Source organism: Hyperolius riggenbachi, chromosome 1 (genome assembly GCF_040937935.1).
Source record: "Hyperolius riggenbachi isolate aHypRig1 chromosome 1, aHypRig1.pri, whole genome shotgun sequence".
Taxonomy (NCBI): Eukaryota; Metazoa; Chordata; class Amphibia; order Anura; family Hyperoliidae; genus Hyperolius; species Hyperolius riggenbachi.
Window position 1 is genome coordinate 412,356,722 of NC_090646.1, and position 20,886 is coordinate 412,377,607.

The 20,886-nt window shown below is 47.2% G+C and overlaps 1 protein-coding gene across 2 annotated transcripts in view; it reads left to right on the plus strand.

The window, feature by feature from the left end:
- Positions 1–20,886, plus strand: part of PGM5 (phosphoglucomutase 5) — a 232,757-nt gene that overhangs the window by 186,624 nt on the left and 25,247 nt on the right. For both annotated transcript variants that reach the window (XM_068236008.1, XM_068236018.1), the window contains exon 10: positions 8,703–8,837. In XM_068236008.1, coding sequence (XP_068092109.1) covers positions 8,703–8,837 — 135 coding nt within the window. The remainder of the gene's footprint in view (positions 1–8,702; positions 8,838–20,886) is intronic.

Sequence of the window (20,886 nt, forward strand, 5' to 3'; positions counted from 1 at the left end):
AGTGCCCACATCCCAGGGTGGCTCAGCGGTGTGGAAATTTTTTAATGTGTGTGCCTCAGATCGGACCAAAGCTATCTGTTCGCTCTGCCAACAAAAATTGAGCCGTGGAAAGGTCAACACTCACGTAGGGACAAGTGCCTTACGAAGGCACCTGGAGAAAAGGCACAAACAGCAATGGGATGGCCACCTGAGCAAAAGCAGCAGCAGCACACAAAAGCAAAGCCACCCTCCTTCTCCTCTTCCTCCTCCATCAGGTGCATTATCTGCTTCTGCCGCTTTCTCCCTTCCACCTTCACAGGCACCCTCCTCCACTCCGCCTCTGCCCTTGAGCGGTTCCTGCTCCTCTGCCCACAGCAGCAGTCAGGTGTCCGTGAAGGAAATGTTTGAGCGGAAGAAGCCAATTTCGGCCAGTCACCCCCTTGCCCGGCGTCTGACAGCTGGCGTGGCGGAACTGTTAGCTCGGCAGCTGTTACCATACCGGCTGGTGGACTCTGAGGCCTTCCGTAAATTTGTGGCCATCGGAACACCGCAGTGGAAGATGCCAGGCCGCACTTATTTTTCGAGAAAGGCCATACCCCAACTGCACCGTGAAGTTGAGAGGCAAGTGGTGTCATCTCTTGCGAAGAGCGTTGGGTCAAGGGTACACCTGACCACGGATGCCTGGTCTGCCAAGCACGGGCAGGGCCGCTACATTACCTACACAGCCCATTGGGTGAACCTGGTGGTGAACGATGGCAAGCAGGGCGCCGCGCACCAAATTGTGACACCTCCACGGCTTGCAGGCAGGCCTCCTGCCACCTCCTCTCCTCCTGCTACATGCTCTTCGCTGTCCTCCTCCTCCTTGGCTGAGTGGCAGTTCTCCTCTCCAGCTACACAGCCCCAGCTCCGCAGGGCCTATGCTGCATGCCAGGTAAGACGGTGTCACGCCATCTTAGACATGTCTTGTCTCAAAGCGGAGAGTCACACTGGAGCAGCTCTCCTGGCTGCTCTTAAGAAACAGGTGGATGAGTGGCTGACCCCGCACCACCTGGAGATAGGCAACGTGGTGTGCGACAACGGCAGCAATCTGCTTGCCGCTTTGCATATGGGGAAGCTGACACACATACCCTGCATGGCACATGTCATGAATCTAGTGGTTCAAAGATTTGTGGCAAAGTACCCTGGCTTAGCGAATGTCCTGAAGCAGGCCAGGAAGTTCTGTGGGCATTTGAGGCGGTTATACACAGCCATGGCACGCTTTGCGGAAATTCAGCGCAAAAACAACATGCCGGTGAGACGCCTCATTTGCGATAGCCCGACTCGCTGGAACTCGACCCTGCTCATGTTCTCCCGCCTGCTAGAACAGAAGAAAGCCGTGACCCACTACCTCTACAACTACAGTAGAATGAAACAGTCTGGGAAGATGGGGATGTTCTGGCCCGACAACTGGACACTGATGGAAAATGCATGCAGGCTCATGCGGCCGTTTGAGGAGGTGACCAACCTGGTGAGCCGCAGTGAGGGCACCATCAGCGACTTAATTCCCTACGCTTACTTCTTGGAGCGTGCTGTGCGTAGAGTGGCGGATGAAGCTGTGAATGAGCGTGACCAGGAACCGTTACGGCAGGAACAGGCATGGGACCAATTTTCATCAGACCCAGCTGTTTCCTCAACACCTGCGGCAGCACAGAGGGGGGAGGAGGAGGAAGAAGAGAAGTCGTGTGCAGAAGACGAGTCAGACTCAGAGGATGATGAGGAAGGTGTTTCTTTGGGGGAGGAGGAGGAGGAGGAGGGGACAGCGGCAGGAGAACAACCTCAGCAGGCATCGCAAGGGGCTTGTGCTGCTCAACCTTCCCGTGGTATTGTTCGCGGCTGGGGGGAGGAGGTTGACTTACCTGACGTCACTGAGGAAGAGCAAGAGGAGATGGAGGGTACTGGATCCGACTTTGTGCAGATGTCGTCTTTTATGCTGTCCTGCCTGTTGAGGGACCCCCGTATAAAAAACCTCAAGGGGAATGACCTGTACTGGGTGGCCACACTACTAGACCCTCGGTACAGGCACAAAGTGGCGGACCTGTTACCAACTCACCGGAAGGTGGAAAGGATGCAGCACATGCAGAACCAGCTGTCAACTATGCTTTACAATGCCTTTAAGGGTGATGTGACGGCACAACGCCAGCAAGGTACCACTGCCACTAATCCTCCTCCCGTGTCCACGCAGTCAAAGACAGGACGCTCCAGCGATCTCATGGTGATGTCGGACATGCGGACGTTCTTTAGTCCAACGCCTCGCCGTAGCCCTTCCGGATCCACCCTCCACCAACGCCTGGAACGGCAGGTAGCCGACTACCTGGCCTTAAGTGTGGATGTAGACACTGCTGTGAACAGCGATAAGGAACCCTTGAACTACTGGGTGCGCAGGCTTGACCTGTGGCCAGAGCTGTCTCAATTTGCCATCCAACTTCTCTCCTGCCCTGCCGCAAGCGTCCTGTCAGAAAGGACCTTCAGCGCAGCTGGAGGCATTGTCACAGAGAAGAGAAGTCGCCTAAGTCACAAAAGTGTTAAGTACCTCACCTTTATCAAAATGAATGAGGCATGGATCCCGGAGGGCTGCTGTCCGCCCCAAGACTAAGTCAGTCCCCGCACACACAGCATCTCTGCCTGCACGCCGTGTGACTGGCTGCCTGGCCTGCCCCAAGAAGACTAAGTCGCTCCCAGTCCCTCCACACAGCATGTCTGCCTGCAGGCCGCTTGACTACCTTCTCTGCCACCACCAACAGGGTCTGGGACTCCAGGTGGATTGCTGAATTTTTTAGGCCGCTGCTAGCAGCGGCCGCTGTAATAATTTTTCTGGTGCGTGTACATGACTGCCTAATTTTTCTGGCTGCACTGCGGGCAGCTGCAACAACAAAAGAAAAGGCATGTACATGTGCCCATTCCCCTTCGTGATCATTACCTTGCCGTGGTGAAGGGGCTTGCGTATCACAATAAAGCAATGACCGGCGCCTAGATGAGTGTCTCGGGGGGCACACCCACGATAATAAGGTCGTTGCCTCATTGTGGTCAGACCAAATTTGATCAGCTGGACAGTCACTGTTCTGTCATTCAGCTACATCAGCCAGGCGACCATATGGGCTGTAAAGCCACCAAAACCTGCACTCTCGCCATGGTGCGCACCAGTCCAGCACGGCCGTCACTACACAAACAGCTGTTTGCGGTGCGTTACACGGTGAGTTTGGTGTGTCAGTGTGAAGCAGTACCTTAATTACACTACCTGATTGATGTATACACATGCAAGATGTTTGAAAGCACTTTAGGCCTGTCATTTAGCATTCAATGTGATTTCTGCCCTTAAAACGCTGCTTTGCGTCAAATCCAGATTTTTCCCCGGGACTTTTGGCATGTATCCCACTCCGCCATGCCCCCCTCCAAGTGTTAGACCCCTTGAAACATCTTTTCCATCACTTTTGTGGCCAGCATAATTATTTTTTTTTTTCAAAGTTCGCATCCCCATTGAAGTCTATTGCGGTTCGCGAACTTTAACGCGAACCGAACCTTCCGCGGAAGTTCGCGAACCAGGTTCGCGAACCTAAAATCGGAGGTTCGGCCCAACTCTAACCTTTAGGTTCACGAAGCATTATTTTCTTGTTCTTGGAGTTCACCAGTGTATTTAATCTTAGCTTTATTTTTAAATCAAAATGATGGCACTCTTCTGGTGATCAGTAACCTTGTGGTCAATTACCTCTCAGTCTATATATAGTAGATATACAAGATTGTACAATCAGATGCAATAGAGGTGATCCGTTTCACATGAGAGTCCCAGATTGTAAAGCTCAACTTGAATAATTGCAAATACTTTCTTATTTAAAGAAGGAAAGAGAGAGAAGTGCTCCTAATCAAGGAAAATAAAGCTATTGGATATCTAATTAGGCAGCCCTCTGTGTCTCCAAGGCATCCATGCGGCCGCCCAGGTCCCGGATCTCCAGAGTAATGTCTCTGACAGCGTCCTTTAATTCTAGTATGAAAACCCGCTGGATGTTCGCTATCAGTTCATCTTGGTTCGGAGTGGTCGGAGGTGTCAGCTCCAGCTCACTGGGCTGTGCTGAAGTCGAAGGTGACTGTCTGTCTGGGGTAGACATGTTGCTCTGTGGCATCTGCATAGCATCGTCGGCCATCTTGACTTGAGTGGAGTGTTTGGAGGCTGGAGCGGGACATTTCATAGAAGCAGTAGGAGTTTTCAAAAAGGTTTCTGTCTTTCCCCTTTCCTCTTCTTGACATAATTAGGTACAAGACCTGAGAAATACGGAGTCGTTGGTGCACTGGATATTGCTTAATTTAGCTGTAGAAGGCAGCCGAAGAGCGGAGCAGCAGAGGATCACATGTGGTCTCTCTGGCGCCGCGCATACACCCCTAGCCCTCTGTGTCTGATGTGTCAATACATGCTACAAAAAGTACTCTGGCAAGGGATTCCGTTTTCGATGCCTAACAATTGCCGATTTGAGCTTTTGGTTTTACCCCACCGGTAAGAACTGGAAAATGCTAAGCCAGCCAAAGGAAATTATTAAACCATAAGTCAGGTGCATAATCGTGTAAACAAGCAGAGGATTAGGCAGGCAGAATCTAGGCTCAGAGTCACTGGCAAATAAAGGTAGCAAACAAACAACAAGCAAGAAACATGCCACAGTCGTTACCAGAAAAGCAACTGAGATTCACAGAGAATGCCAAGGTTCACAAGGTTCTTATTCTCAGCAGGAGTGTAACTACAAATCATCGGATCTCCCCAGCAAAGCTTTGATGCCACCCAAATTTTATAAGTGTAGCCACAAAAACACCTGGTCTGGAGCAAGGACCCATGTATAGCAGGGAGGGAAGGTTAATGTCGTTCCCCCCCCCCATAGCTCTGGGACCCCCTATCATTCATCACAAGGGCTAATGCCCTGATTCTCAGCACAAGCTTCATCACAAGGGCATATGCCCCTGATTCTCAGCACAAGCTTCATCACAAGGGCTTATGCCCCTGATTCTCAGCACAAGCTTCATCACAAGGGCGTATGCCCCTGATTCTCAGCACAAGCTTCATCACAAGGGCTTATGCCCCTGATTCTCTGCACAAGATTTATCACAAGGGCATATGCCCCTGATTCTCAGCACTAGCTGCCTTCATCACAAGGGCTTATGCCCCTGATTCTCAGCACAAGCTTCATCACAAGGGCTTATGCCCCTGATTCTCAGCACTAGCTTAATGCGTTGAGCAGAATTTTAATTGGTCGCCTAGTAGTACTTTTGACATGCTGGAGAATAGAATACACCATTTCACATTCATGTTTCCCTATGGCTAACCGGACTTCAAGCTTTTTCAAATATTCACACAAAGGGCTCTATTCACAAAGCATTACCGCATCCGGTAATGCTGAAAAAAGCTGATTTTAACCATCACCTTCACACATTACAGTTCACTAAACCTATTACCGCACTAAAAATTAGTCTACGACTAGTATGGTAATTTACTAACTTGAGCGGTAATTGCCTCAAGATATGTCAAGAAATTGCAATTCACAAAGATTTCCGCATTTGGTTTACCGGGCAAAAGTGTTCAGTATTTTTCTCCAGCTCATAGCAGCCGATAACTGGCTCTCCCCATGCTGTCTCTGTGACAGACAAGACTTTTGGGAGAGCCAGACAGCAGGGAGAGCCACACAGCACTGCTTCTCACTCTGATTTGAAGCGAAGGGGTATCAGGCAGGATTTTCACTGTATCAGAGGCAAGATGCTGACTTTTTTTTGGGGGGGGGTTCTTTGTATCCCTTTAGATGTGTAAATCTGTATACTGTTATACTGAAGAGCTGCTCCTGGTGGCTGCAGCACATCTAAAGGGATGACTGTGATGCACAGGACAGAAAACCTCCCAGTGATACACGCAGCTCCCTGCCTGCCCGCTGCCCTGCTACACGCTGGTAAGTGACACTTCCCGAGCAGGACCTAGTGAATTGAGGCATGTTTGTTCGGTAAATTACCGAACTTCTGCCTCATGCACAAAATGTTGAGTGAATTTGGGAAAAAAGTGTAAAATACCGAATGAGGTATTTTACCGGCTAAAATTATTTTACCGAACTACCCATTGTGAATAGAGCCCAAAGAGTTACAGGATATTGCTGAAATGCCAATCCTCCACCCCATAACACACTACATGAGGTTACCTGTAAAATATACATACATAAAATAGATGTCTATGAATCTCTGCCAACAAGAAGTCTTGAAGAAAGACATTTTTAGTTCACTGCAAGTGAAAAGCAAGTTAATGAGCAATCGGACTGTAGCATTATGTGTACCACGTTTAACATTTCAATGGATGGAATTGTAAGCAGCCTGTTTTCTGTACCCTTCAGCAAGTGCTCTGCAGTGTCCTACTAACCATTGTAGCATAAGAGCACCATCTAGTGTATTTCACTTGCAATTAATAAAATACTAAAACATGGTTTGTGCTTGCATGCTTTTATAGTAGGCTATTCATTTATTATTATTTAGTATTTATATAGCGCCAACATATTACGCAGTGCTGTACAGTGTATATATATATATCTTGTCACTAGCTGTCCCTCAAAGGAGCTCACAATCTAATCCCTACCATTGCCATATGTCTATATTATGTAGTGTAAGTATTGTAGTCTAGGGCCAATTTTAGCGGGAGCCAATTAACTTATCCGTATGTTTTTGGAATGTGGGAGGAAACCGGAGTGCCCGGAGGAAACCCACGCAGACACGGAGAGAACATACAAACTCTTTGCAGATAGTGCCGTGGCTGGGATTCGAACCAGGGACCCAGCGCTGCAAGGCGAGAGAGCTAACCACTACGTCACCGTTTACATTTACTGTTGCTTATTCAAAATAAATATTTTTTTAGAATGGTTTATTGCAATCAGTAAAATAATACATTTAAAGTGAACCCAAGAAGGCAGAAATCAAAAATGAAAAACTCACCTAGGTACAGGAAAGCCTCTGGGTAGTTCCACTGTTGCTAAGCAATGTCATGTTTCTCCACTGTGATCAGTGGAATTCTCCATCCTCCATATTAAATATGGCTATCACCCTGTAACAGCTTCTAGTTAAGCAGGTCATTAACCAGTAATAACGCTTGAGCCATAGGGAAACATGGACATTACCTTGCACATAAGTTGTCCTTTCACTTATAACTAACAGCAACTGATAGAGTGAAAAGGGGCATACGTTAAAAAAGGGCATCGGGGAAAAAAGGGCGCAGGGTTTTAAACGATAAGCATGAATAACGTTTAAAAAAATTGTGCTATATTTCGTTTAAAAATAATGTTTTATAAAGTTATAAATCATTAAATAATGTGTATGAAATCGGGAATTGTAAAACGTTAATCGTCCCTGTTTTAAAAGTGAAATGTTTAGTAACGTTTTATAAAAGATTAATAAGAATGTTACTAAAACTATACTTAACCCTACTCTCACACAGAACCCTCCCTGTACCTACCCCTAAACCCCCCTGGTGGTTCCTAAACCTAAGACACCCCTGGTGGTGCCTAAACCTAAGACCCCCCTTGTGGTGCCTAAACCTAAGACCCCCCTGGTGGTGCCTAAACCTAAGACCCCCCTGGTGGTGCCTAAACCTAAGACCCCCCTAGTGGTGCCTAAATCTAAGACCCCCCCCCCCCCCCCCCCTGTGTTTTAAAAAAATATTGTACGGTTTTTCATTTAAAAATAATGTTTAAAAAATTATAAATCATTAAATAATGTGTAATCATGAGAAGCAGTTCTAAAACATTAAAAGTCTCTGTGCGCCGCTTGTAAAACGTTATTTTTCTCCTCCGTCCTTTTTTCCTGTTGGGCGCCCATTAAACGACATATATTATAGGAGTAAATGGCGGCGCCCTTTTTGTCCACCTGCCTCATGCGCCCAAATTTCCTGCTTCCTGAAAGCGAGGGGCCCTAAGACTTGGTTCACACAGTTGTCCAGTCCTTTCCTGTTAGTTTTCGACAGTTGGCATCGGTTTTGCATGTGTTTCTATTGATGTGTTCACACATAAATTGGTACATTTCCGGTTCGGTCCTGTCGGTTTTGTATCTGTTTCAATGGGTGTGTTCACACATAAACATATGAGTTCCTGGAGAGTGAAGACTAGGGTGCTAGAGCATCTGTGCCTATAAGCTGCTGTGATGTAAATCCAGGCCTGGTTGTTTGTGTTGTGTGCCTTTATACACATCGGTGATGGCACAGAGCACCGCATACACATTTATAAATGAAAATTGAATCTAATTTATATCTTTTATTTGATCGTTTTTGTTGTGATTGTGTCAAAATTAAACGTGTGTGGTACATTGGTTACAAAAGTCAAATTTTTCATTTGAGCGAAAAAAAATAAATAAATAAAAATTGTCGAATCGAGAAAAAAAATTGTAATGTGTGTGGCTATTATAAGGCTTTCAACTTCCTGAGAGACAAGTCTGACAAAATCTTGTCAGAAATGGATTGTTGTTAGATGAAAATAGTGAGCTTCTGAGAAGAACTGACAGCGAGGTAAGTATGTAATATTCATTTGCATGTACATTGTGGGTTTATTTTAAGTAATTTTACTTTAACAATCATCTTATGGATTTCTTATTGCTGTATGTGTAGAAAAAAATGTAGCAGGAACATCATATGTATATTGTCAGATTTTTTCACATTCATTGATCTAAAAGTGTATACCTTATGTTTCTAGGGACTGAGAATAATCTTTGCCGATGGATCAAGGATTATATTTCGACTCGGTGTTTCAGGCCATGTGGGGAGCACGCTACGAATTTATGGTGAAAGCTATGAAAAAGATCCAAGCAAACATGATAAAGAACCACAGGTACATGGGAATTCTTTCATACTGTATTTGTTATTCAGTTTTAGTGTCTGCCATGAACGTTATATTACCCAAATACACCCCTGTTGTAAGCAGTGACATTGGGGCATGTGATGAGTATAAAGGGGCCCATACACTTACACGATTTCCTGCCGATATACAGCAAATCCGATCACTGTGATCGAATCTACGGTGAAATCGTTGCGCTCTATCGCCGGTGGGCGAAGATTTCGCTCTATCGCCGGCGGGTCGGGAGTGCGTCGATAGTGGCGTTCGAATGTCCGACGACCAACGCTAGCGGCAATACATTACCTGTTCCGCCGGCGCGTGTCCCCGCTGTCCCTTCTACGTGCTGGGCTCTGGGTGGCTTCACTTACTTCCTGTCCCGACAGGAAGTTTAAACAGTAGAGCGCCCTCTACTGTTTAAACTTCCCCTGACAGGAAGTACAGTGAAGTTGGAGTCCTGGAGCGGGGGGGTGTTTGGCGGCAGCTCCACAGATTGTGAATCGGGTTCATAGTGAAATCTAAATCTGTTTGCAGTGTAGGCAGCCAATAGTTCCCTCTTTGATCATATTCGATCACAGAGGGATCTATCTGCTGGTCGATCTGGTGGCAATCGAACAGTGTATGGCAGCCTTAAGGTGGCCATACATTAGAATGAATATGGGCAGATTCGACCAAGAGACAAATGTATCTCTAATCAAATCTGATTCGATCAAGGAGGAGAGAAGGGCACTGTTGCATAAAATCCCTTTATTGTGACCGGGTCGACACACAGGTACAGCAGTGGGGGGAGGAAGTTGTCTGACAGCTGTTTCGCAAGGATTAACCTTGCTTCATCAGAGACAATATGTGGAATGGAACAAACGGTTTAAATACAGTGGCCATCACGCTTACCACCATGCCGTGCTCTTCTTGGAACGCACGCCGTTCAGGACAGCGGGTCCGCCCACCTCCTACTCCACGTGGATGGCTCTAGCCCATTCAGCGAGCCGCAGGTCTCCCCGCTCTATCATCCAATCGTAATGGTAGACGTCATTGGAGGGCGGCTTCCACCAGCCTATTGCGAACGAACGTACGTGATGCAGGCGTACTTACGTCTGCTCGTCACGTTGCCATGGTGACTTGCCGCTGTCTCCCAGCACATGCGCCCATACTTCCCTCATATCCCTGTTGCGTCACAGCGGGTCTCCCAGCTTCAGTGACAGCGCGGGATTCCTGTCATTGGGTTTCTGTCGCTAATGCTTCAGGGAGGTAGCGGCAATCCAGCGGATCATTTGGCCATCTGTGTACAATAATAAACATAATATTAGTTGCACATATTAAGAAAAAGGAAAACAAACATTAAAAACATCTCAGTGATTGACAGAAGTGGTCTCAACTGACCATGACAGCTACTCGCATCTGTACATATGGATTCTATTCATACTTGTTGAGAAAGCAGTGGAGCTCATTTCTATCATTTAGGCCCAAAGGTCCACAAGCATTTGTGATTGAGATTATTCTAGCTTCTTGTTGAAGTAATTTTTGTTCCCGATTGCCCCCTCTATGTGGGACCTCTACAGTCAAAATGCCAGTAAATCTTAGACAATTGGTGTTCCCATTATGCTGCTCCCTGACATGTCTAATTAGTCTGCCTGCTCCTACCCCAGTTTTTACTGAGTTGCAGTGTTCCTGGAAACGGGTACACAGCATCCGGGTGGTCTGGCCAACATAAAAACTGCCGCACTTGCAAATGATGATGTATACAAGAAATTTGGTGCGGCAGTGGATGAATTCCTTAATTTGTAAATCCTGACCACCCACCCGGACGCTGCGTCCCGGCAGAAACTGATGACAATGTGTGCAATTACCACACTTGAAGGCTCCTACTGGCACTGACTTCTGCAGCCAGTTCAACTCTCTCTGTTGTCCTCTGAACTCGCTATTGGTGATAACATCGCCTATGGTTCGAGCCCTCCTAAAAGAAATAAGTGGTCTGGCGGTTGCCAAATCAGATAAATGAGGATCATTGCGTAACACATGCCAATGTTTGTACACAATACTCTTAATACGCTCTGCCATGTGGGAATAATCAAAAACACAGGTGAATCTTTGTTCATCTTTTGATTTCTGTTGGGTTTTTGTATCTGTCTGTTTTCTGGTCTTTTTAAGGATCAAGTTGCTCCTTTCTAGGGACTCAGCTTTCCTGTAAGCCACATTGACATTAGTAAGGTCATATCCCCTACTAGTCAGTCTCACCGCCAATTCTTGACTCTGTTTTAAAAAATCACAACGTTTAGAGTTGTTTCTCTTAAGGCGGACAAACTGGCTGTAGGGGATAGATTTGATGGTATGGGCCGGATGATAACTAGTACTTAATAGTACTGCATTAGTGGCAGTCGATTTTCTGTGGCCCCTGGTGAGTATGCGACCATCCTCTATGTACATCTCCAGATCCAGAAACTCCAGACGGTTGCCACCCAATATGCCTGTAAATTGCATATTGAACCTATTGGAGTTCAAGGATTCCAGAAACGTAGTGAATTGGTCGTTTGTACCCTTCCATGTGAGAAAAACATCATCCACATAGCGGTACCAGTGGCCTATTAAGGCCTTGAAGGGATTGTTTTCACAGAGGATCACCTCACTCTCCCAACGCCACAAAAAAAGATTAGAGAAAGTAGGGGCCACCGGGGTACCCATGGCAACACCTGACCGCTGTAAGTACCATTTGTCACTGAAAAGGAAAGCGTTATGTGAGATGACAAAATACAGACAATCACATATGAATTGGACCCATCTCTCATCTTTTCCCTGGGACATTAAGATCTCTCCTATCACCTGGGTCCCCAATTTCTGTGGGATGCGGGTGTATAAATTGACTACATCAATGGAGGCCAACCGCACTCCCTCCCCAAGGTCCACCCCCTCTAGCTTCGCCAGGACATCCAAGGTGTCAGCCAGGTGGGTCGTGACCTTCTTCAGGAAAGGTCTTAGAGTGTAATCTAGGTACCTCGACAGAGGTTCAGTAAGCGACCCCCTGGCTGACACAATCGGGCATCCCGGGGGGCAGATGGGGTCCTTGTGGACCTTGGGGAGAAAGTACCAGACCGGCTTGATGGGAAAATCCGGTAACAAGTCCCCACCCATCCGCTCAGAGATATAGCCAGCCTCAACCCCTCGTCTCAACAATGTCTGGAGAGCCGACTTAAACTGGCCTGTGGGGTCACTGGTTAGCCTCACATAGAACTGATCTGCACCCTGTAATTGTCTTAAAGCTTCCTTTACATAATATTCAGTTGACATGCTGACAAGGTTACCACCCTTGTCAGCTTTTTTGAGTACCACACTTTTGTTTTCCCTTAACCAGTCCAGAGCCTGCCTCTCCACTGGAGTAATGTTGGGTGGATCTTTGGGAAAAATCAAAGCCTGCATATCTGCTAATACTCGTTGGTTGAAAAGATCTACAACCGATCCCGATGTCATGGAGAACTCCCTAACAGATTTGCATGCTCTGAACTCATCTCTAATAGTTGTGTCCACATTATCAGCCTCAAGTATGGCACTCTCTGCCAAAAGTTCTTGTAGATTGCTAAGGGCTTCAAGATCGGTCGTGCTGTCCAGGCTGGGAGCAAAGTATCCCAAATTACTGATGGTGGTGTGACTGTTAAGTCTAAATTCCATGGTTTCCCCATCCGATTTTTTCTTTTGCCACAACAAAATGTTAAGTTTCCGTATGCTCTTATACCAGTCAATTTCAAACCTAAATCTGTCAAAAGTTGCTGTAAGGGAAAAAGTTAAACCTTTCTTGAGCACCGACAAACACCCATCTGGCAGGGGAACCCCTGATAAGTTCAGTACTTGAAGGTCATCTGCTTTTTCAGTTAACAGGAGGTGATCTACTTGCGCTTGCGAGAGCCCCTCCCATATGTTCCCCTGCCCCAGGTAACTTTCCGCAGGTAAGCTTTCTTGTGGGCGGGTTCGGCCGCCTCGTCCTCGTCGGACTCTTCTAAAGGGACCTCGACACATCTCGGGCTCTTGATGATGGGTTTAGGTGAAGGGCCCCCTTTCTGTTTCGGACCCCCTGTACCCTCTTCTTGACTAGAATTCGACCCTGAATCTGTTGTCCAGTATCCCCTAGACTCTTTGTTGGTTTTCCTTCTCCTGCTTCTTTGTCGTTTAGCTGGTTGTCCCCAATCAAAGATTTTTCCCTCCTTGAAATCTTGTTGATCCCGTTTGAATTTACGCAATTTTCTTTCCTTAATATCGTCCTGTATTGGAACCAAGCGATTTTCAATTTTGGATTCCAACTTCTGTAGACGTGCGGAATCAGACAGTTTCAAAAACTCCTCTTTCTTTTTTGATATTTCAGCCACAGTGGTGTGATATTCAACTTCCGTGCGTTTCAGGACAATTGCTTGCAGCCGTAGGGAATGATCTAGATGTTCTTGATCCCACTCTTCCACAAATTTAGTGTCGCTCTTGTATTCACTCACTTCTCTGTAATTTCTGAATCCACGAGATGCAATTTGCTTGTCATTGTACCTCTGCAAAGAGGCAACTGTCCAGAAAAGTTTGACCTCCTTTTCTGACAATCGACTGAGATCCTGTTCCAAAACCTTCACCCCCACTGCTTTGCTGGCATCAGAACCACTTGCTGTGTCAGTGAAAAAAGAGACCCAATCCGATCTACCTGCCAACAAGCGAGTGTTGCAAACATTGGCTGTTGCCTCCTGAGTGCCCGAAGTTCCCGGACCCTCTGCTTCAGCTTGTTGCATTTGTGCACAGTGTGAGAACACAGGCAATTCAATTGGAAAAGACAGGAAAAAACTGGCACTAAATGCGGCAGTGATGGATATCAGGTCACACTGGGCTTACCTGCAACGTGCTCCCATACAGTGTAAAGTCCAATTCGATCAAGGAGGAGAGAAGGGCACTGTTGCATAAAATCCCTTTATTGTGACCGGGTCGACACACAGGTACAGCAGTGGGGGGAGGAAGTTGTCTGACAGCTGTTTTGCAAGGATTAACCTTGCTTCATCAGAGACAATATGTGGAATGGAACAAACGGTTTAAATACAGTGGCCATCACGCTTACCACCATGCCGTGCTCTTCTTGGAACGCACGCCGTTCAGGACAGCGGGTCCGCCCACCTCCTACTCCACGTGGATGGCTCTAGCCCATTCAGCGAGCCGCAGGTCTCCCCGCTCTATCATCCAATCGTAATGGTAGACGTCATTGGAGGGCGGCTTCCACCAGCCTATTGCGAACGAACGTACGTGATGCAGGCGTACTTACGTCTGCTCGTCACGTTGCCATGGTGACTTGCCGCTGTCTCCCAGCACATGCGCCCATACTTCCCTCATATCCCTGTTGCGTCACAGCGGGTCTCCCAGCTTCAGTGACAGCGCGGGATTCCTGTCATTGGGTTTCTGTCGCTAATGCTTCAGGGAGGTAGCGGCAATCCAGCGGATCATTTGGCCATCTGTGTACAATAATAAACATAATATTAGTTGCACATATTAAGAAAAAGGAAAACAAACATTAAAAACATCTCAGTGATTGACAGAAGTGGTCTCAACTGACCATGACAGCTACTCGCATCTGTACATATGGATTCTATTCATACTTGTTGAGAAAGCAGTGGAGCTCATTTCTATCATTTAGGCCCAAAGGTCCACAAGCATTTGTGATTGAGATTATTCTAGCTTCTTGTTGAAGTAATTTTTGTTCCCGATTGCCCCCTCTATGTGGGACCTCTACAGTCAAAATGCCAGTAAATCTTAGACAATTGGTGTTCCCATTATGCTGCTCCCTGACATGTCTAATTAGTCTGCCTGCTCCTACCCCAGTTTTTACTGAGTTGCAGTGTTCCTGGAAACGGGTACACAGCATCCGGGTGGTCTGGCCAACATAAAAACTGCCGCACTTGCAAATGATGATGTATACAAGAAATTTGGTGCGGCAGTGGATGAATTCCTTAATTTGTAAATCCTGACCACCCACCCGGACGCTGCGTCCCGGCAGAAACTGATGACAATGTGTGCAATTACCACACTTGAAGGCTCCTACTGGCACTGACTTCTGCAGCCAGTTCAACTCTCTCTGTTGTCCTCTGAACTCGCTATTGGTGATAACATCGCCTATGGTTCGAGCCCTCCTAAAAGAAATAAGTGGTCTGGCGGTTGCCAAATCAGATAAATGAGGATCATTGCGTAACACATGCCAATGTTTGTACACAATACTCTTAATACGCTCTGCCATGGGGGAATAATCAAAAACACAGGTGAATCTTTGTTCATCTTTTGATTTCTGTTGGGTTTTCGTATCTGTCTGTTTTCTGGTCTTTTTAAGGATCAAGTTGCTCCTTTCTAGGGACTCAGCTTTCCTGTAAGCCACATTGACATTAGTAAGGTCATATCCCCTACTAGTCAGTCTCACCGCCAATTCTTGACTCTGTTTTAAAAAATCACAACGTTTAGAGTTGTTTCTCTTAAGGCGGACAAACTGGCTGTAGGGGATAGATTTGATGGTATGGGCCGGATGATAACTAGTACTTAATAGTACTGCATTAGTGGCAGTCGATTTTCTGTGGCCCCTGGTGAGTATGCGACCATCCTCTATGTACATCTCCAGATCCAGAAACTCCAGACGGTTGCCACCCAATATGCCTGTAAATTGCATATTGAACCTATTGGAGTTCAAGGATTCCAGAAACGTAGTGAATTGGTCGTTTGTACCCTTCCATGTGAGAAAAACATCATCCACATAGCGGTACCAGTGGCCTATTAAGGCCTTGAAGGGATTGTTTTCACAGAGGATCACCTCACTCTCCCAACGCCACAAAAAAAGATTAGAGAAAGTAGGGGCCACCGGGGTACCCATGGCAACACCTGACCGCTGTAAGTACCATTTGTCACTGAAAAGGAAAGCGTTATGTGAGATGACAAAATACAGACAATCACATATGAATTGGACCCATCTCTCATCTTTTCCCTGGGACATTAAGATCTCTCCTATCACCTGGGTCCCCAATTTCTGTGGGATGCGGGTGTATAAATTGACTACATCAATGGAGGCCAACCGCACTCCCTCCCCAAGGTCCACCCCCTCTAGCTTCGCCAGGACATCCAAGGTGTCAGCCAGGTGGGTCGTGACCTTCTTCAGGAAAGGTCTTAGAGTGTAATCTAGGTACCTCGAAAGAGGTTCAGTAAGCGACCCCCTGGCTGACACAATCGGGCGTCCCGGGGGGCAGATGGGGTCCTTGTGGACCTTGGGGAGAAAGTACCAGACCGGCTTGATGGGAAAATCCGGTAACAAGTCCCCACCCATCCGCTCAGAGATATAGCCAGCCTCAACCCCTCGTCTCAACAATGTCTGGAGAGCCGACTTAAACTGGCCTGTGGGGTCACTGGTTAGCCTCACATAGAACTGATCTGCACCCTGTAATTGTCTTAAAGCTTCCTTTACATAATATTCAGTTGACATGATGACAAGGTTACCACCCTTGTCAGCTTTTTTGAGTACCACACTTTTGTTTTCCCTTAACCAGTCCAGAGCCTGCCTCTCCACTGGAGTAATGTTGGGTGGATCTTTGGGAAAAATCAAAGCCTGCATATCTGCTAATACTCGTTGGTTGAAAAGATCTACAACCGATCCCGATGTCATGGAGAACTCCCTAACAGATTTGCATGCTCTGAACTCATCTCTAATAGTTGTGTCCACATTATCAGCCTCAAGTATGGCACTCTCTGCCAAAAGTTCTTGTAGATTGCTAAGGGCTTCAAGATCGGTCGTGCTGTCCAGGCTGGGAGCAAAGTATCCCAAATTACTGATGGTGGTGTGACTGTTAAGTCTAAATTCCATGGTTTCCCCATCCGATTTTTTCTTTTGCCACAACAAAATGTTAAGTTTCCGTATGCTCTTATACCAGTCAATTTCAAACCTAAATCTGTCAAAAGTTGCTGTAAGGGAAAAAGTTAAACCTTTCTTGAGCACCGACAAACACCCACCTGATAAGTTCAGTACTTGAAGGTCATCTGCTTTTTCAGTTAACAGGAGGTGATCTACTTGCGCTTGCGAGAGCCCCTCCCATATGTTCCCCTGCCCCAGGTAACTTTCCGCAGGTAAGCTTTCTTGTGGGCGGGTTCGGCCGCCTCGTCCTCGTCGGACTCTTCTAAATGGACCTCGACACATCTCGGGCTCTTGATGATGGGTTTAGGTGAAGGGCCCCCTTTCTGTTTCGGACCCCCTGTACCCTCTTCTTGACTAGAATTCGACCCTGAATCTGTTGTCCAGTATCCCCTAGACTCTTTGTTGGTTTTCCTTCTCCTGCTTCTTTGTCGTTTAGCTGGTTGTCCCCAATCAAAGATTTTTCCCTCCTTGAAATCTTGTTGATCCCGTTTGAATTTACGCAATTTTCTTTCCTTAATATCGTCCTGTATTGGAACCAAGCGATTTTCAATTTTGGATTCCAACTTCTGTAGACGTGCGGAATCAGACAGTTTCAAAAACTCCTCTTTCTTTTTTGATATTTCAGCCACAGTGGTGTGATATTCAACTTCCGTGCGTTTCAGGACAATTGCTTGCAGCCGTAGGGAATGATCTAGATGTTCTTGATCCCACTCTTCCACAAATTTAGTGTCGCTCTTGTATTCACTCACTTCTCTGTAATTTCTGAATCCACGAGATGCAATTTGCTTGTCATTGTACCTCTGCAAAGAGGCAACTGTCCAGAAAAGTTTGACCTCCTTTTCTGACAATCGACTGAGATCCTGTTCCAAAACCTTCACCCCCACTGCTTTGCTGGCATCAGAACCACTTGCTGTGTCAGTGAAAAAAGAGACCCAATCCGATCTACCTGCCAACAAGCGAGTGTTGCAAACATTGGCTGTTGCCTCCTGAGTGCCCGAAGTTCCCGGACCCTCTGCTTCAGCTTGTTGCATTTGTGCACAGTGTGAGAACACAGGCAATTCAATTGGAAAAGACAGGAAAAAACTGGCACTAAATGCGGCAGTGATGGATATCAGGTCACACTGGGCTTACCTGCAACGTGCTCCCATACAGTGTAAAGTCCAATTCGATCAAGGAGGAGAGAAGGGCACTGTTGCATAAAATCCCTTTATTGTGACCGGGTCGACACACAGGTACAGCAGTGGGGGGAGGAAGTTGTCTGACAGCTGTTTTGCAAGGATTAACCTTGCTTCATCAGAGACAATATGTGGAATGGAACAAACGGTTTAAATACAGTGGCCATCACGCTTACCACCATGCCGTGCTCTTCTTGGAACGCACGCCGTTCAGGACAGCGGGTCCGCCCACCTCCTACTCCACGTGGATGGCTCTAGCCCATTCAGCGAGCCGCAGGTCTCCCCGCTCTATCATCCAATCGTAATGGTAGACGTCATTGGAGGGCGGCTTCCACCAGCCTATTGCGAACGAACGTACGTGATGCAGGCGTACTTACGTCTGCTCGTCACGTTGCCATGGTGACTTGCCGCTGTCTCCCAGCACATGCGCCCATACTTCCCTCATATCCCTGTTGCGTCACAGCGGGTCTCCCAGCTTCAGTGACAGCGCGGGATTCCTGTCATTGGGTTTCTGTCGCTAATGCTTCAGGGAGGTAGCGGCAATCCAGCGGATCATTTGGCCATCTGTGTACAATAATAAACATAATATTAGTTGCACATATTAAGAAAAAGGAAAACAAACATTAAAAACATCTCAGTGATTGACAGAAGTGGTCTCAACTGACCATGACAGCTACTCGCATCTGTACATATGGATTCTATTCATACTTGTTGAGAAAGCAGTGGAGCTCATTTCTATCATTTAGGCCCAAAGGTCCACAAGCATTTGTGATTGAGATTATTCTAGCTTCTTGTTGAAGTAATTTTTGTTCCCGATTGCCCCCTCTATGTGGGACCTCTACAGTCAAAATGCCAGTAAATCTTAGACAATTGGTGTTCCCATTATGCTACCTGCCAACAAGCGAGTGTTGCAAACATTGGCTGTTGCCTCCTGAGTGCCCGAAGTTCCCGGACCCTCTGCTTCAGCTTGTTGCATTTGTGCACAGTGTGAGAACACAGGCAATTCAATTGGAAAAGACAGGAAAAAACTGGCACTAAATGCGGCAGTGATGGATATCAGGTCACACTGGGCTTACCTGCAACGTGCTCCCATACAGTGTAAAGTCCAATTCGATCAAGGAGGAGAGAAGGGCACTGTTGCATAAAATCCCTTTATTGTGACCGGGTCGACACACAGGTACAGCAGTGGGGGGAGGAAGTTGTCTGACAGCTGTTTCGCAAGGATTAACCTTGCTTCATCAGAGACAATATGTGGAATGGAACAAACGGTTTAAATACAGTGGCCATCACGCTTACCACCATGCCGTGCTCTTCTTGGAACGCACGCCGTTCAGGACAGCGGGTCCGCCCACCTCCTACTCCACGTGGATGGCTCTAGCCCATTCAGCGAGCCGCAGGTCTCCCCGCTCTTAATATGTGCAACTAATATTATGTTTATTATTGTACACAGATGGCCAAATGATCCGCTGGATTGCCGCTACCTCCCTGAAGCATTAGCGACAGAAACCCAATGACAGGAATCCCGCGCTGTCACTGAAGCTGGGAGACCCGCTGTGACGCAACAGGGATATGAGGGAAGTATGGGCGCATGTGCTGGGAGACAGCGGCAAGTCACCATGGCAACGTGACGAGCAGACGTAAGTACGCCTGCATCACGTACGTTCGTTCGCAATAGGCTGGTGGAAGCCGCCCTCCAATGACGTCTACCATTACGATTGGATGATAGAGCGGGGAGACCTGCGGCTCGCTGAATGGGCTAGAGCCATCCACGTGGAGTAGGAGGTGGGCGGACCCGCTGTCCTGAACGGCGTGCGTTCCAAGAAGAGCACGGCATGGTGGTAAGCGTGATGGCCACTGTATTTAAACCGTTTGTTCCATTCCACATATTGTCTCTGATGAAGCAAGGTTAATCCTTGCGAAACAGCTGTCAGACAACTTCCTCCCCCCACTGCTGTACCTGTGTGTCGACCCGGTCACAATAAAGGGATTTTATGCAACAGTGCCCTTCTCTCCTCCTTGATCGAATTGGACTTTACACTGTATGGGAGCACGTTGCAGGTAAGCCCAGTGTGACCTGATATCCATCACTGCCGCATTTAGTGCCAGTTTTTTCCTGTCTTTTCCAATCTAATCAAATCTGATTAGAGATAAATTTGTCTCTAGTCGAATCTGCCCATACACTACAGGCCGATTCTCGTCCGATTTCAACATGAAATCATCAGGGAATCGACTGAGCCGCCGCGTCCGCCCTGCTGCTGCCCCCAAAATGTATAAATGTATATAGTGTGTTCATTTATACAGTACTTGTCCTGTAGCAGCTCGCCGGGTCCATCCATCAATCTCGCCGGGTTCCGCATACATGCTAGCGGCGCATAGTGTCTGATGTCAGCCGCTATGCGCCTTCGTGATGTCAGACATAGCGACGCCGGCGGGTAAGCGGAACCCAGCGAGATGGACGGAAACCGCATAGAGGCTGACACCGGACAGGTAATGTATAAATGCACTACACTACATACATGTATACATTGCGGCGGGTGTTTCGTCGTCTTGTCGCTCGTCCGCAATTCAGCCGCTTTACCGCCGCGCACCCGACCAACCAACTTCGGCCCGACCTCTTCTGTCCCAAAATTGGCCGCTTTGTCGGTCGGGCATGCACTTGGCAGCACCAATTTTCATCCAATTTGATTATAATAATCGAATTGGATGGTCGATTGGTTGGTTGGTTGGTCGCCTAGTGTGTGGCCCCCTTTAATGGTGAGGGACTGTCAATTTCTACACCTACGGTACATAGTTACATAGTTACATAGTTATTTTGGTTGAAAAAAGACATACGTCCATCGAGTTCAACCAGTATAAAGTACAACACCAGCCTGCTCCCTCACAAATCCCTGTTGATCCAGAGGAAGGCGAAAAAACCCTTACAAGGCATGGTAGCGCCCATATTTGTGGCTGCCAAGGGTTAAAGTGCATTGACCATACA